The 15415-nt window shown below is 31.8% G+C and overlaps 2 protein-coding genes across 2 annotated transcripts in view; both read right to left on the bottom strand.

The window, feature by feature from the left end:
- LOC127736120 (adhesion G protein-coupled receptor A3-like) overlaps nucleotides 1-15415 on the bottom strand; it is a 94691-nt gene that overhangs the window by 35841 nt on the left and 43435 nt on the right. Inside the window, exons 6-8 of the mRNA XM_052246663.1 lie at nucleotides 13042-13205; nucleotides 9304-9851; nucleotides 8630-8767 (exon numbers count right to left, since the gene is read on the bottom strand). Coding sequence (XP_052102623.1) covers nucleotides 8630-8767; nucleotides 9304-9851; nucleotides 13042-13205 — 850 coding nt within the window. The remainder of the gene's footprint in view (nucleotides 1-8629; nucleotides 8768-9303; nucleotides 9852-13041; nucleotides 13206-15415) is intronic.
- LOC127736133 (uncharacterized) lies at nucleotides 4354-6033 on the bottom strand. Its single transcript, XM_052246686.1, has 2 exons — nucleotides 5911-6033; nucleotides 4354-5340 (listed from the first exon to the last, which is right to left on the bottom strand). The coding sequence occupies exons 1-2, from the start codon at nucleotides 5993-5995 to the stop codon at nucleotides 4826-4828; spliced, it is 600 nt and encodes a 199-aa protein (XP_052102646.1). The 5' UTR covers nucleotides 5996-6033; the 3' UTR covers nucleotides 4354-4825.

The raw sequence follows: 15415 nt of genomic DNA, 5'->3' as shown, positions 1-15415 counted from the left end.
CATTCTGTGCCTGTAAGAAGTCATGGTATCTATACCATGTGTTGTTCGTTATTGTTTCTTTGAGCACCTTTTTTCTTGTTATTGGTGTGGTCTCTTGTTTTGTCTATTTTGTTAGTTCCTGTTATTTTTTTTTCAGAGTTGTTTTAGAAAGTTTGATGGTTATCCTCTCTTTTTAATGCCCAACATTCACCATTTTCTATAAGCTAGATTTGTACTTTTAAGTAATTACATGATAAATAAATGGGGAATGTGTCCATGGGACACAGATGATGCCCCCGCTTGCATATAATGTTATAAAGGGACATAACTCAAAACCTGTAACAGTAATACTACCCAAATTTGTACTTGATATGACTTTTGTGGTAATAAGCATTGTGTATAAGTTTCATAACATTTGGTTGAGGCAAACTAAAGTTAGAGAACGGAAACAAAAAATTCAGCTATTTTTCCATTTGTAAAGGGGCATAACTCTAGAACGATAAAAGTGATGCCACCAAAATTCAAACTTGATCTGTATTTTGTGGTAATAAGCAATGTGTATAAGTTTCATAACATTTGGTTGAGGCTAACTTAACTTAGAGAACGGAAACGAAAATTTCAGCAATTTTTCCATTTGTAAAGGGGCATAACTCTAGAACGGTTAAAGTGGCGCCACCAAAATTCAAATGTGATCTGTGTTTTATGGTAATAAGTATTGTGTATAAGTTTCATAACATTTGGTTGAGGCTAATATAACTTAAGTAAGAGAACGGAAACGAAAAATTCAGCATTTTTTCCTTTTGTAAAGGGGCATAACTCTAGCAAGGTGAAAGTGACGCCACCCAAATTCAAACTTGATCTGTGTTTTGTGGTAATAAGCATGTTGTATAAGTTTCATAACATTTGGTTGAGGCAAACTAAAGTTAGAGAACGGAAACCAACTTCGGGACGTACGGATGGTCATGGGTAAAACTTAATGCCGGCAGCATAAAAATAGTTTTCCATTTACTTTGAATGACATCTTAACTGTGATAAAAAGGTCTGAATACCTAAGAATTGATTAATGCAAAGCCATTTTTTTGGAACTTTATAAGGAACAGCAACACAAAAGCACAGTTTGAACAAAAATAGACAACTACATGTAGGTCAGCTTATGGCTTTCGGTCAAACACATACCAACAACATGGTTTAAATCGTAACAAGTCACTTGAGAATGAATTCCAATAGCAATATACGTGTGAAGAAAAAGTAATCAAAGCGCGAAAGCGCTGTAAAGGCAGTTAATTACAGGATGTGTGTATTTTTAGTCCAGTTATATCATTATCTTGCATAGTACAGTGTACTTATCAGAGGTGGCTTTCAGTATTTAAGATTTAGAGTTCTCTAATGATATTGAACAAGTTTTATGAATGTCATATTCTGAGCACTGTATGAAGGCGATTGTTCTCACTTGTTTATGAACTAGTGCATTATGTCCAGTTTGTACCTTTTTTATCTATGTTTATAGTCAAATTAGTTATCAAAGGTACCAGGATTATAATTTAATACACCAGACGCGTGTTTCGTCTACATAAGACTCATCAGTGACGTTCAGATCAAAATAGTAATAAAGCCAAACAAGTACAAAGTTGAAGAGCATTGAGGACCCAAAATTCCAAAAAGTTGTGCCAAATACGGCTAAGATAATCTATTCCTTGGATAAGAAAATCCTTAGTTTTTTCATTAGCAATCATAACACATCTCCTTATTTATATAATGATCTATATTCAACGACCTCAGGTACAAAAAAAATGTATGTAACTAAACTATGATGGGAAATCTTTGACTTCTTTCTTTTATATAAACTTTTGATTTGGTACCATAGAACTATGTAGAATAAATGTACATTGCAACATGTCAACTCTTTCAACTCCAAGCAAAATTATATTTCCAAGCATAAAGTAATTTATGAATGAAAAAATTCGTAAGGGTTCCGCGGAACCCAGTGTCTCGCCTACTTTTGCTGTTAATCGCAGGCTCAACAAAAATGAGGAAAAACATTAATAAAAATATTCCTATTTATACTATCTTTTGATTGTAAGTAGCTTCTGTCCAAGTTTGGTAAAAATCCAGGATAGTTTATGAATCTAATAAATGTTTTAAAAACTTAAACTGCAGACTGTATGTAATGTTAACTGGAAGAAAAACTAAGTCCATTTATAAGTAAAATGGAACAAAATTTTAACAAAATTTCCATATAGATACTAGCTTTTAATCATAAACAAGCTTCTGTCCAAGTTTGGTACAAATTCAGGATAGTTTAAGAAAGTTGTTAAAATTTTAAAAAATTTAACCACAGAGTGAATGTAATGTTAACTGGCAGAAAAACTAAGTCCATTTATAAGTAAAATACGGAAAAAATAAAATTTTTATTTTACAAAATTTACTTCTGGATACTATCTTATGATCATAAACAAGCTAATTTCCAAGTTTGGTACAAATCCAGGATAGTTTAAGAAAGTTATTAAAATTTCAAAAACTTTAACCACAGAGTGAATGTAATGTTTCCTGGCAGAAAAACTAAGTCCATTTATAAGTAAAATAAGGAAAAAATGGAATTTTTTTTTTACAAAATTTACTTCTGGATACTATCTTATGATCATAAACAAGCTCCTGTCCAAGTTTGGTACAAATCCAGGATAGTTTAAGAAAGTTATTAAAATTTCAAAAACTTTAACCACAGAGTGAATGTAATGTTTCCTGGCAGAAAAACTAAGTCCATTTATAAGTAAAATACGGAAAAAATGGAATTGTTTTTTTTACCAAATTTTTTTTGAATATTATCTTATGATCATAAACAAGCTTCTGTCCAAGTTTGGTAGAAATCCAGGATAGTTTAAGAAAGTTATTAAAATTTCAAAAACTTTAACCACAGAGTGAATATTTGTGGACGCCGCCGACGACGACGACGACGGAATGTAGGATCGCTATGTCTCGCTTTTTCGACAAAAGTCGAAGGCTCGACAAAAAGGAGTTCTTAATTAAGAAATAAACTGATTCGCTGAGCTCAGCTGGATACACCCGCAGAGGTCCAACCCTGAACAGTTGGGACAAAAATGGACACAATATTCAAGCTTGATACAGGTCTGAATTTGGATTGTAATTAAATATTTGACATATTATAGTTTCTGAATAAATGTAGTCAATGAACTTGAAATCGGTTATATGAATTGAATTTATATTCAATTAAAGATTTCTTGCTGTTGTGCAATACACTGTGCTGTTGCGCAATACTTAATAAATCTGTTGCCAGACTATAAACAAATAAAGTTCAATTTCTTCTCAATGTCATATTTGAAATTCATGAAAATCAATCGGGAGATTACATCAATAGCTATAAATAATTCACCAAAGTTTCATGTGAACTGCTTAAAGCATTTTTGAGTTGTTGTCCAAAAACTGGAAAATCCCCCCTTTTTTAATGAATAAAACCCCATAACTCAGAAATGTAAAATCTAAAATTTATAAAATTCTAAAGGGAGCTTACGGATTGATAATTTAGTCTTAGATGCAAGATTTTTTTATCAGTTGTTAGTGGCTTTGAACTAGCTGTCAGTAACTGCGAGTACTCTCAGATCTGTACTTGGTGTCTTTTTGTTGTTTGGATGTACAACTACCCGACCACGTCCACTTGTATTTGTATTTATCCATCTGATGAGTTAAGCCTCTTTCAACTGATTTTTATAGTTCTTTCTTATATTGTACTGTTACACCACTGTCCCAGGTTAGGGGAGGGTTGGGATCCCGATAACATGTTTAAGCCCGTCACATTCTGTATGTACATGTATGTGCCTGTCCCAAGTCAGGAGCCTGTAAAAGTGTAAATCAGTGGTTGTCGTTTGTTTATGTGTTGCATATTTGTTATATTCGTTCATTTTTTGTACATAAATTAGGCCGTTAGTTTTCTTGTTTGAATTGTTTTACATTGTCATTTCGGGGCCTTTTATAGCTGACTGTGCGGTATGGGCTTTGCTCATTGTTGAAGGCCGTACTGTGACCTATAGCTGTTAATTTCTGTGTCATTTGGTCTCTTGTGGAGAGTTGTCTCATTGGCAATCATACCACATCTTCTTTTTTATATTTACATCAACAGATATAAAAAAATTCACCAAAGTCAAGGTGAGACAACAAAACTCTGAATTTTTTTACAGGGTACGAGTTTTTCTCATTGTTGGAGATTGTACGGTGACAGTAACACCTGTAACTGCTTAAACCCATTTCTTATGCACTTTAGTTCGATAAACTCACTGAATATCATACCACATCTCCTTATTTTTATATGCATTACAATTTACATGTGCATGTAATTGTAAATATATATATATCAGAACAAAATTCATTGCGTCACTTTAATTTATGCATCCTTTGGCACAATACAAGTTCTAAAATGACACAACATAAAACAACTAAATGTTATTTCAGATGAAAGTTTTGTTTCAGTTCCATTCATAGGATTTATTCGAATTTTGTATGTTTTGCCAAGTCCAATAATTCGCTCTATGTGACATAGAGACATAGTTGACTAAACCACCAGGTGTCGAACATTCAAGAATTTTCAGTGTTTCTGTTTTTATTTGATGAAAAGGTTGCCTGAGCTCTAGGAGCTTTAGGTTTTATCACGGGATATTCTGTGCTGTCAATAATAATCCAAGTCGTAGGAAACTTTAATTTGAAATTGGATGGTGAAAAATACCTGACTAAACCACTAGATGGCCAAGTGTTAGCCTCACACCACTGTTTAGACATAAAAACAATCCATGTATACACAATATTCTTAACACTAGATTCAATCTAGAATCTAGACAGTTCAAAGTTGGTTGTATAATGCCTCAATTTCATCAAAGTCATAAAAAAACTGATTTTCAACTGACACCCTATCAATTTGAAAATATATGTATCTCAAACAATGTGCTGCTGGACCAAGTGTGGTCAAAACAAATAAAAATTTAGTATACAACTCTAAACCGGTATAAAAATGCATGGCTGTGTCACGTGTCTTCATTTCAAAATTCTCTGCTGAAAACATAGGCATTGATGGTGTTTGCGTAATTCCATCTGTGAAGCTCAACATTAGCTCGGCAGTTGGTGGTGGACAGTCATAAATCCTTTCTGCAGTATGAATGACTTCTTCAGGAAAACCAACTTTACAATCAAAACTTTCCTCTAGATTTCTACTACAATATTCATCAAGTTTAGTTCTTTTGTTTTCACAGGAAACTGCCCTGATTTTTCTATTTGCGGACGATTCAGTCTCTTTTTTGGTCCAGGAAAATAGGCTGGGAATGGCAGTAGACTTAAGTCTCTGTATGGTGGGTTTGCGCCCTGAAAAAGGTTATAAAACATTAGTTTTTTTGATAATTAAATGAACTTCCATTAGCAATGTATACTTTGTACTACCTGGCGAAATATTAACTAGATTTATTCATTACAATCTGGATAAAACTATGTTTGCCTGATTCAATGTATGTTATGTAAATCCAAAGGACAAACAATGAGAGACTTATGCAACAAACGTACATTGTTTGTACCTAAATAACTATAATATAGATGAGAGCATGTCATTGTTTTGTTCCTGTTAACATTGTCATTGATATTTTTCAAGAAAGTCTATGAGGCATAGCTTATGCATTCCTGTCATTACTACATTAGCATAATTACTGCTAAATTAATTCTCAGTATGATAAACCTCTTGTAAGAAATCATTATAATTGTAGCAATCACTAAAAATCTCAAACAGATCACATTGAATCGTAATCCAAAAAATTATGACGTCTTGAATTACCCACCCCCTTTTATTCTAAAACGATAATTGCGGTTGTAAACAGACTTTGGTTTATTCGCATGGCGATTACATATATAACTATATATTTCACAAAGAAAATAGAGTTTTACCATGAATAGTTTCCTGCACGTAGTCTTTTTCAGTAAAACGTGCCTTGCAAACAACAGCTGATTGAGATGGACTCCACGATATCATCGTGTTCTCGTCCAATCTGTGTGTGGGCAATGGCGTTGATCCAACTTTTCCTTCTTTTTAAGTCATTTGGAAATGCATGTCCTCCTCTTAAATGACATCCAGGTACACAACAACAAGTACTTGGCATCGTTAATTAAAAATATAACTGAAATAGTTGCACTGTGCAGAAACCGGAAGTTGAGGAACAGGATCCGCTACCACGGCGCCACCTATTCAGGAACGATAATTTGCTACTTTATATAACTGCGAAATAACAATAACGTTAGACGGGTTCACGTGCATAAACAGAAATGCGCTTTAAATTGTATAATATAATTCATGTTCAGTCGACCTTTAATTATTATATCAACGACTGAAATGATTTATAAACATCTAGATTGCAGATAACACTCGAAATTAACCCGAGCTCTTTCCCACGGAATTCAAATAATTCTAGTTTGTCAATCGGTTGACTGCTTATAATGCAAAATACTAATATATCAAAAGTTTTTAAAACTAACAAAACACAATGATCGTTTCTCTATTTCCCAATGTAAATGAAATGAAACAAAAAACATTTTATATCGCAATAAGAAGAGGAGAGAATTCAACATTTCCGGATCTACTTGGAGCCTAATGACCCCCCACGTAGATAAGTTGGATATCGCGGAAGGAAGGATTAACCCGGCAACCAGAAAGGCATAAAGCACTGCCTTTAAAAATGTTAAACTCAGTGCTTGACACCCTTAAACGTAAGCATTTTTTGGTGCTGTAATGTTGGCTTTCACTACTGGTCTACTCATGTTATTAGAGCTTTTACATGCTAGGGTGTTTTTGACATTTTTGACGTTTTCTAAATAAGACTTTAGTACAAATATTTTGTAGGAAATGCATACATCTTCTGAAGTTGAGTTTTCAAAGTAATGTCTAGTTCATATCATTGTCCTTGGTGAACCAAAATGTCTATACAACTTTAAAAGACATAAATATTGACACAATTAAATCTCAGTTACTGCTTAATACCTAATTCTCCACAGGAAGTAAACAAAGTGATTTATAATATGTTTATCTATCTGATTACTTCCCTTTTATCTGATTTAAATCATTCAACAGATGTTGTATTGAGTAATGTTTACATAATTAAGATAATTATGAGTTACCTATTTTCTTTATCAAATCCAATTGTGAAAACCATCAAAACTTATCTTTTTACTTTTGCTTATGCCATTTTCTGATTGATTTTTAACTGTTGATGAATTTTTCAAAAATCTTTTGGGATTTCAAAGTAAATATGAAAATCTATTCAGAGACGACATTCTTTATAATGATAATATTAATGGTTTATGACAAACCAGTTAATATTGCTTCTGTAGAAATTTCTGTTTTAACATTTTTGCATTTAATTGCATAATATACACTGTCAGATCTAGGATTTAAAGGGGCATTAGCTGTCAAATTCATGTTCACCGATTTCACTCAAATTCTAATATTTGATTTATAACATACTAAAACATATATCGAAATTACAATAAGTCTTAGATAAACAATTAACAACGCATGAACTCGATTAATATATATCAGCATTTTGTGTTTCTTAGTCTTGATGCCATCTAATTAACCATCGAGATGACCTCCAAGACTGCCGACGGTTATATAACCCAATATAAACATAAACATAACTATAAATAGATTGTGACCTAGTGCAATTGGACTTTTCTAGGTCTGCTTGATTTCATGTTATAGGTTAAAAAAATAAGTTAATCATCGTTTTTACCTGTATAAGAATGATTTTTTTGAGGATTGAATCAGTCAACGAGATGGTTCACCTTTGTTTCACTTTCAATGTTGACATTCTTTTCTTTTTAATGGCTGAACAAGACTTATACATTTGTGACCAATCTTTAGCTAATGGGTTAAATTGAAGGTCACATGAATACGGATTCAATGAGGTCGAATTATTCACTTGCAAGTGAATAATTCATCAGCAATGTTTCTTAGCTTATTTTGACAAAATTGAACTAAACTGACTGGTAAAAGCTAATTATTATTTCACTATTTCACTTTGTACTTGCTTATATAATTGATTGATTTATTGATAGCCATTTGATTAACATGGACTTTTGCTGGTATTTGTAATGCTCATCACCTGATGAAGGTCCATTGTATCAAATTTTCCTTGATAAAAGCAAGATATTATCAAAACATGACCTTTATAATTGGAAAATGTTTTGATAGGACATCATAGAGAGATGACTTAAATGTCTACAAGCTATTCCAGGAAGGAATAATGTGCAGGGTTGGAACCCCAAAATACTGTTCACATACAGAGGGCTGCTGATTCATGATTCATATTCTAAGATACCCTTAACAATCCAAACTCTTCATTGGTGGTACCATATATTCTATTCCCATTCTGACTTGTTTCCCTGCTTTGAATTATCCTACAGCAATGTATGACCTGTTAGCAAGTAAGATTGACCTTTTGATATTGGTCAGTACTTTGCTGTAGTGTCAAGGCTAATTGGTGTATGACATTATTTACCTATAAAAATAAGATGTGGCATGAAAGCGAAACAACTCTCCACAAGAGACCAAATGACATAGAAGTTAACAACTATAGATCACCGTAATGCCTTTTACAGAACATTTACTTACCTCTTGTCTGGTTGGTATAAATGCAGCCAGACTTTCTATAGCTCCTGTAGCCACTTCAAAGTAAGGTGACCTGTTCAGACTAGGGTCAGAGGTCAAGGTCTCTAACTGTCTTGCTAGATCATCAGCATTTCCATCAAACTACCAAAAGAATTATATCTAATAGATTACTTTTAACGGAAAAAGAATACCACTAAATGTCTTTTGTTTCTGTTTCATGTTGTTGGGTTGCTTTCTCATTGACTCCCCTATTATGCATACATATGTTAATATTCTTTTTTGTAAGAAGTTATCAGTGCTAGTAATTGTGATAGAAAGTTTAACAACTGAACAATGAGGACAATTTAATTAACAACCAAAATGTTTTTCATTTAGATCAATTCAAGATATAAATGAAAATTTAATACTAGATATTATTTCTTGTGATCTGTACAATGTAAGAAGTGTTTAAATTTAAATGTTTGAATGAAAACTAGTTTTTATGATAATGCTAAAGTTTCATCATACATTTTTTAATGTTTTATCTTTTTTTCTGTGCACAAACATCCTATAAGTTCTTATAATTATGATTAACTAATAATAGAATTACAGTTTGATTACTTGCTTACAGAGAGGAAACATTTTATTTCAGAAAACAATGTTTTCATGTGACCATGTTACATCCAAGAGAACAATACCTTTTGCCCAGAGGATTTTAATCCACGTAACTTTTCATCTGTATATTCACAGGCCTCAACATTTAAATTTTCCCACAGTCCAGCTGGAGAACAGAAATGAGATGCCAGTTTATCAACACCTATTTTACATGGCAGTTCACTGTGGACACCAGCTACAGTCTTAGGCCATTTGTATACACCTTTATTTGTTGTTGTTGTGAAGGATGGACAAAATCTGGCTGTTGTTGGCATGACAACAATACTGATGTTATTAGTGACATTGCCCTGTGGTGACGTGACTCTACACTGCCAGATACCAGAATCATTCTTGGACAACTCCTCCAATACGAGATGATGTATCATGATGGACTGATCACGTGATTCGGATGTGTGGACAATGATTCCTCTTTTTCTATTTGTTTCCACAATCTCCTCTTTTCGAATCCACACCATTTTTGTATTTCTGTCTATGACTGAGGCTCTACATTCAAATGGAAGCTTGTCCCCTTCAAATACGACCTGACTAGTACTGGGGGAAATCTCAAACAGTGGAAGTTCTAAAGGGCGATCTGTAAAGGATAATTCATAATATGTTAAACATACCCATACAGCAATCACTTGAATTTATGAGAACATTAAAAAAAAAAAACAACAACATTTAAAAAAAAACAAACTTCAAACTTCAAAATAGTTATGCAAATCAGAATCTTAAGAACACATTTGCTGCTTTATTATAGAGCATTTTATGCTGTGATTTCTGTCCAAATTACATGCAGTCATATTTGATGGTGCTTACAAGTCACTCTGAATAGATAGCAACAATAAAACCAACAATTTCAATCAGAGTACAAATGAGTTCTAACATAATTTCACTGAAAGAAACATTCAGACTAAAAAATAAAGATAAAAATCGATGTACATTCTCTTTATTGAAATATTATAACTCACATCTAATAGCCATTTTCAGAGTATTAAATTATTGTGAATTTTACCATGTACATTAAAATCATCAATTTATCAGTTTCATATTCTGTATTTTAAGTCAGTATTACATATCTTAACAAAGAATGGCTTTTTTATATTAGCAAGTTACATGAAAAACAAACATTTCTATCAATAAAGATAACTGTTATGAAAAACTTTATATTACTGAAATGTACTTTATGCACTAAAATACAGATTTGTAAGTTACTACATAAATATTCAGCAATAGGAAATTGACAATGGTGTAAAGGAAATCAATCTGCAGACAATTTTTCCATTAACGACAAAGAACATTCTCCTCATTGATGAGGGAAGATAATGTTTTTCAATAAATTCAATGCTTTTTTATATTTCACACTTCCAGTCATTATTCATAGAAGTACTGCTATTTTTCACAAGGAAATTATTTTCAAAACCATATAATATATAAATATCAATGAATTCAGGATTTCAAGTTGGTGGAATAACTTAAAAAAGGAAAATTTCAATTTTGTCCTGTATATTATATGCACTACATAAGATAGTGTATCTAAATGATAAAAGGGGCATATTCCTCCTAGAATTAACTTACCCTTTAAATAGTCTAAATACAAGAATTTATTGACCAAGAAGGCAAGTTGAACTTGGATTTAGACTCCAATTTTGGAATATTTTCTTCTAACCTTAACACTTTTGGTGCATTATAGAGAACAGCTTACATTTGCACATACATAGATATAAGAAGATGTGGTATGAGTGCCAATGAGACAAATCTCCATCCAAGTCACAATGTGTAAAAGTAAACCATTATATGTACATGTTCACTATATGATTTTGGAGGGCAACATCTATTTGTACATTCACTTGATGTTGACCTCTCTTAATCTGTCAACTCTTTATTCAATTATTATGAATAAAGGAGATGTGGGGGTATGCAACAATGAGTCAGCAAGCAACTAAGATATCTACTGGGGTCAAGATATAGTCTTCAACAGAATACAGGTGTCTTTACAAAATGTAATGCTCTAAATCTTTGGTACATGTTGAGTTTATACACCCAGTCACACATGCTGCTATCCTATCACATTTACAAATCTAATCAGTTAGGCCATATGTAAGAAAATAAATTTCAAGAAAAAGATTGTTTTGTAATCCTAACATTTCGATAACTGAGCAAACTCTTTATTTCCAAAGCAACCAGGGTATTTTCATACTGCCTGTTACTATAGATACAGTAAGAATCAACTATCAAGATTTCCTTAAACTATGTTTTTTTATTTAAATTTACCAATAAAACTTTAAAAAAAAAAAAAATACATTCATAAATTCAGCCTAATAAATCTGTAATTATGACAAATATTCTCAATCCTCCTTGATTTTGGTTATTAAATCTCGCCAACCTCCAAATTTGTAGGGAGAACAAGGAAAAGTAAATGATATATCATGAAAAACTCCTTGGAAATGGGAATTTTTATGGATCCTTGCCAAACCAGATGGAGGCTTGATGTCCACTCCTCAGTCTTTTGTGAACACACCTGCTTCAGTTCATATTTGCAAAGGTCAATTGATTAAATGCTTTTTTCTTAGACTAAACAGAGAATTTGTTTAATACTTTGAACAGTTGTTTTGCCTTGTTGTAGGACTGTTATAAGAATTTTCTGGCTCATTAAGTTTATATCTCCGATCACAGCTTGAATAATCATATGTTCTATCTTTAATCTTGTTCCTCATATAAACTATTTCAAATTTAATCAAAAACCTCATTTCTTTTCAATCATATTTATTACTAATCAATATGGAACCATACATCTATGATGGAACTCACAAGAATTTTTTAATCCTCCCTTTCCACCTCTAAAAAAACAGACGTTGACTGATATAATACCTTTTTGTTCAATGTATCTCCCTTGGATAATGAAGACCACTGTGTTAACACATTCATGTACCAGAAATCATCATACAATTTAATAATGACAGGTACACCATCCTGAACTTATTGTTTTATATTACACTCCTCCCTCTTGTTTGGTCAAATTATACAAGTAGGAAAGTTAAAATTTTCTAATGAGAGTCTTAACCAAATAGAAGCATATACACTATTATATGTTTTGAGAAGTACAGTCTAGCGACTCATATTGCAAAACATCTTAAGAGAAAAAATACTCTCAATTCATGAACATTTCAGTATAAGTTACGACCACTTTTGTTGTAAGATTTTTTGTGAAAAGAGCCCCAGATGGTTAAAGATAGATTTGACCACTGCATCTATAATATCTTTGACTTTAAATTCAAAACTAAGGGTTTGTTTATACTTAAAGTAACTGAAAATTCAATAATTGAGAGTGAACAGATGTTGTAGATGTCATATTTACTTTTATTCTCCTTAATGATTTTTCTAAAATTGATTAATGGTATTACATTGTTGTCTTTTTCAGGGGATCGACAAATGTGATTTTTTCAATAACATCTTCAGGAGTTTTATTTACCTGCTGTCATTATTGCTAGTAAGAAAATATCAAATAAATTTGATGATATAATTCAAACTCCTCAAATCAAGATCTAAGAATTATCCAACTATAATCAATTAAAAACAAACATTGTGTTGAGAAGGATAATCACAGATTTAAAGAAAAATAATTCTTGAAAACACTGTTATTTTTCTTATTTCAAAAATAAAAGATGCAATTGTGAAGAGCATTCTCTTCCCCCTCCCACACACTTTGGGGATTTTCTTTAATATCTGAAATCCATCACCAATGTGCCATAATTTATAAAACAATAAACATAATCTCTTACTACAATGTAGATCCTCTGCCTTTAATTTCCTCAGTGGTCTAGATTTCAGTTCACTTGGGACAGCACATGTTGTTGAGGACTGAATTTTTACATTTTTCTCATGAGACCATTTAACAATCCACTGAAGGTGACAGTCACATCTCAAGTAATCTGATATAAATTCTCTGAAAAATATAAATACATCAGTTTAACTATTTACTATTGTATCTAATATTGTGATAAACTGTCATTGTTCAATGATTCTATAAAGTTTGAAGGCCTAAAACAAAGAATTCAGCTCAAACCAAAGCTCTTTGTTGGTCCTCATTGTGACCTTCAAACTTTGAGATGAAGAACATCAATAATTAATAGCACTGTTTCCCTTATGGTTTTGTCAAGTTTATGTAGGGATTTTGTGAATTGAATTGATACACCATTTCTCTTGTTAATTATGTACAGTAAGTCAAAACTAACAATATCTTATATCTGAAACACTACTGTGACTGTCGGAAGGATGTTATTTGATGGCTTACAATACTTTGTGATTTTAAATTAAAAAAGCCAAAATAATGGCCTAATTATCAAAAACCCATAATTTTAAAATGTTTGTCTGTTATAGCTTGTCTAATGACAATGCTTCCCCCACCATTTTCTCTTCTCCTTCAATATATTTCTGCTATAAGTGTTTTGTACTGAATAATAGACACAGTAATAAATCAACAATAACACCTTCCTGGAATCTGTATGTTGTTACATACAAATCTTGTTATATGATCAAAAATGTGCCATATAAAAATAACTTTATACAGCAGAATGCCAGATTGCAGAAGATGATTGAAACTGCATTTGTTTTTTTTTTTGAATGACCAGATTCCAAAACTAATATTTCTCAAAATAAGCCAAACTTAGGAAAATTACAGTGCCTCCCAAGAGATATGAGCTCAAACAGATAATACAGTTCACAAACATAAGTACACTCCATTAATAATGCTGCTCATAACTGATTGTCATCATCTGGAAAATCAACAAAACATTCACCGTGATGACCTCAGCAACTAAAATTGGATGCAAAGAAATAAATAAGTTAACAGTATTTAATAAATTTCTGAAAAGCACAAGATAGCAACATGATGACATATTGGACTTGTTGTCTTCAAAAAACCATGAAAATTTGAAAATCCTCCCCATTATATCCCCCTAGTTCTTTAAAGACTATTTAATGGTCTATCTATAGATATGTTTTATCATAAATGTTCAGGTATTTTAGTATAACATAAACATCTGATTGTAAAAGTTATTACTTTCTCCACTAGTGAAAAAGCTTGTAAAAGTTATTACTTTCTCCACTTGTGAAAAAAATATTCCATAAAAATTATTATATTAAATCTTCATCATATCGATGGAATGTTTCGTCCATGAATATCAGTATTGCTCACCCATGGGTAAATTATGGTATTGTAGGTATTCTCTATATACTTCCATCACAGAATACATTGTGATTAAGTCTTGGATTTATCATTTACATTCCATTACTCACTACATTAGGACTCCTTTTAAGATGTTAAATTTTGATTTCCAAAATTTGTTCAAAAGTCCTCAAACAATCCAAAATAATGTGTGATTCAGGTTGTGGTGTTCATTTGATTTATTTGTACATTGTATAGAAGTCAGAGTCTAACAAAATTACAGATCACAACTTTTACCTTAAAAACTCAAGAATAAATGTATAGGTATCAGTTCAATAAATAGTGTTTGATGACAAGCTAAAAATGTACAAATTCTGGAATAAATCCAGCAGGCATATTCTCTGACAAATCTCTGCTTGACTGCCAATCTCTTTCTGCTACTTTGATGTAACTTTAATCGTTTCTTATTTCAATTTTGACAGATGATAAACAAATTTATGATACAAGTTTCAAAATGACAAACAGTGATCAATCAGGAAAAAAAAACATAGCTTCCTATTTGTAATAACTCCAGATGTTTTCATTCTGTAGCAATTAATCATCTTACATATCAGAGCAAATTGAAAACCAAATAGATAAAGATTTTCACAAATTTCTACAGACATATTGCATTTCTAATACAAAGCATTTGATTCTTTGAACAGATATCGTCTGTTGTCATTTCTATCATAATTCTAATTATGGGTAAATCTAGATCTCAACTCAGAGGAAAAGTACATTTCTACTGATTTGGTGTCAATTTCCTTCAAGCATCTTTACAGTAATAAGATTTTTTGTGTTGATTAAAAACTTATAATGACTCTGTTATAAAATAATGAAGTCCCTATAAAATACTGCTAGAGGATGTGTTTTATATTTTATTGTCCTTCCCTATGCCTATATCACGCGGCTCAGTCACTCTAAAATTTTCAAATCACACCTTTAAGACT

Source organism: Mytilus californianus, unplaced genomic scaffold (assembly GCF_021869535.1).
Source record: "Mytilus californianus isolate M0D057914Y unplaced genomic scaffold, xbMytCali1.0.p SCAF_3, whole genome shotgun sequence".
In the NCBI taxonomy this organism is placed as follows: Eukaryota; Metazoa; Mollusca; class Bivalvia; order Mytilida; family Mytilidae; genus Mytilus; species Mytilus californianus.
The sequence above is the reverse complement of the archived record's forward strand: the minus strand, read 5'-3'. Positions and strand labels throughout refer to the sequence as shown.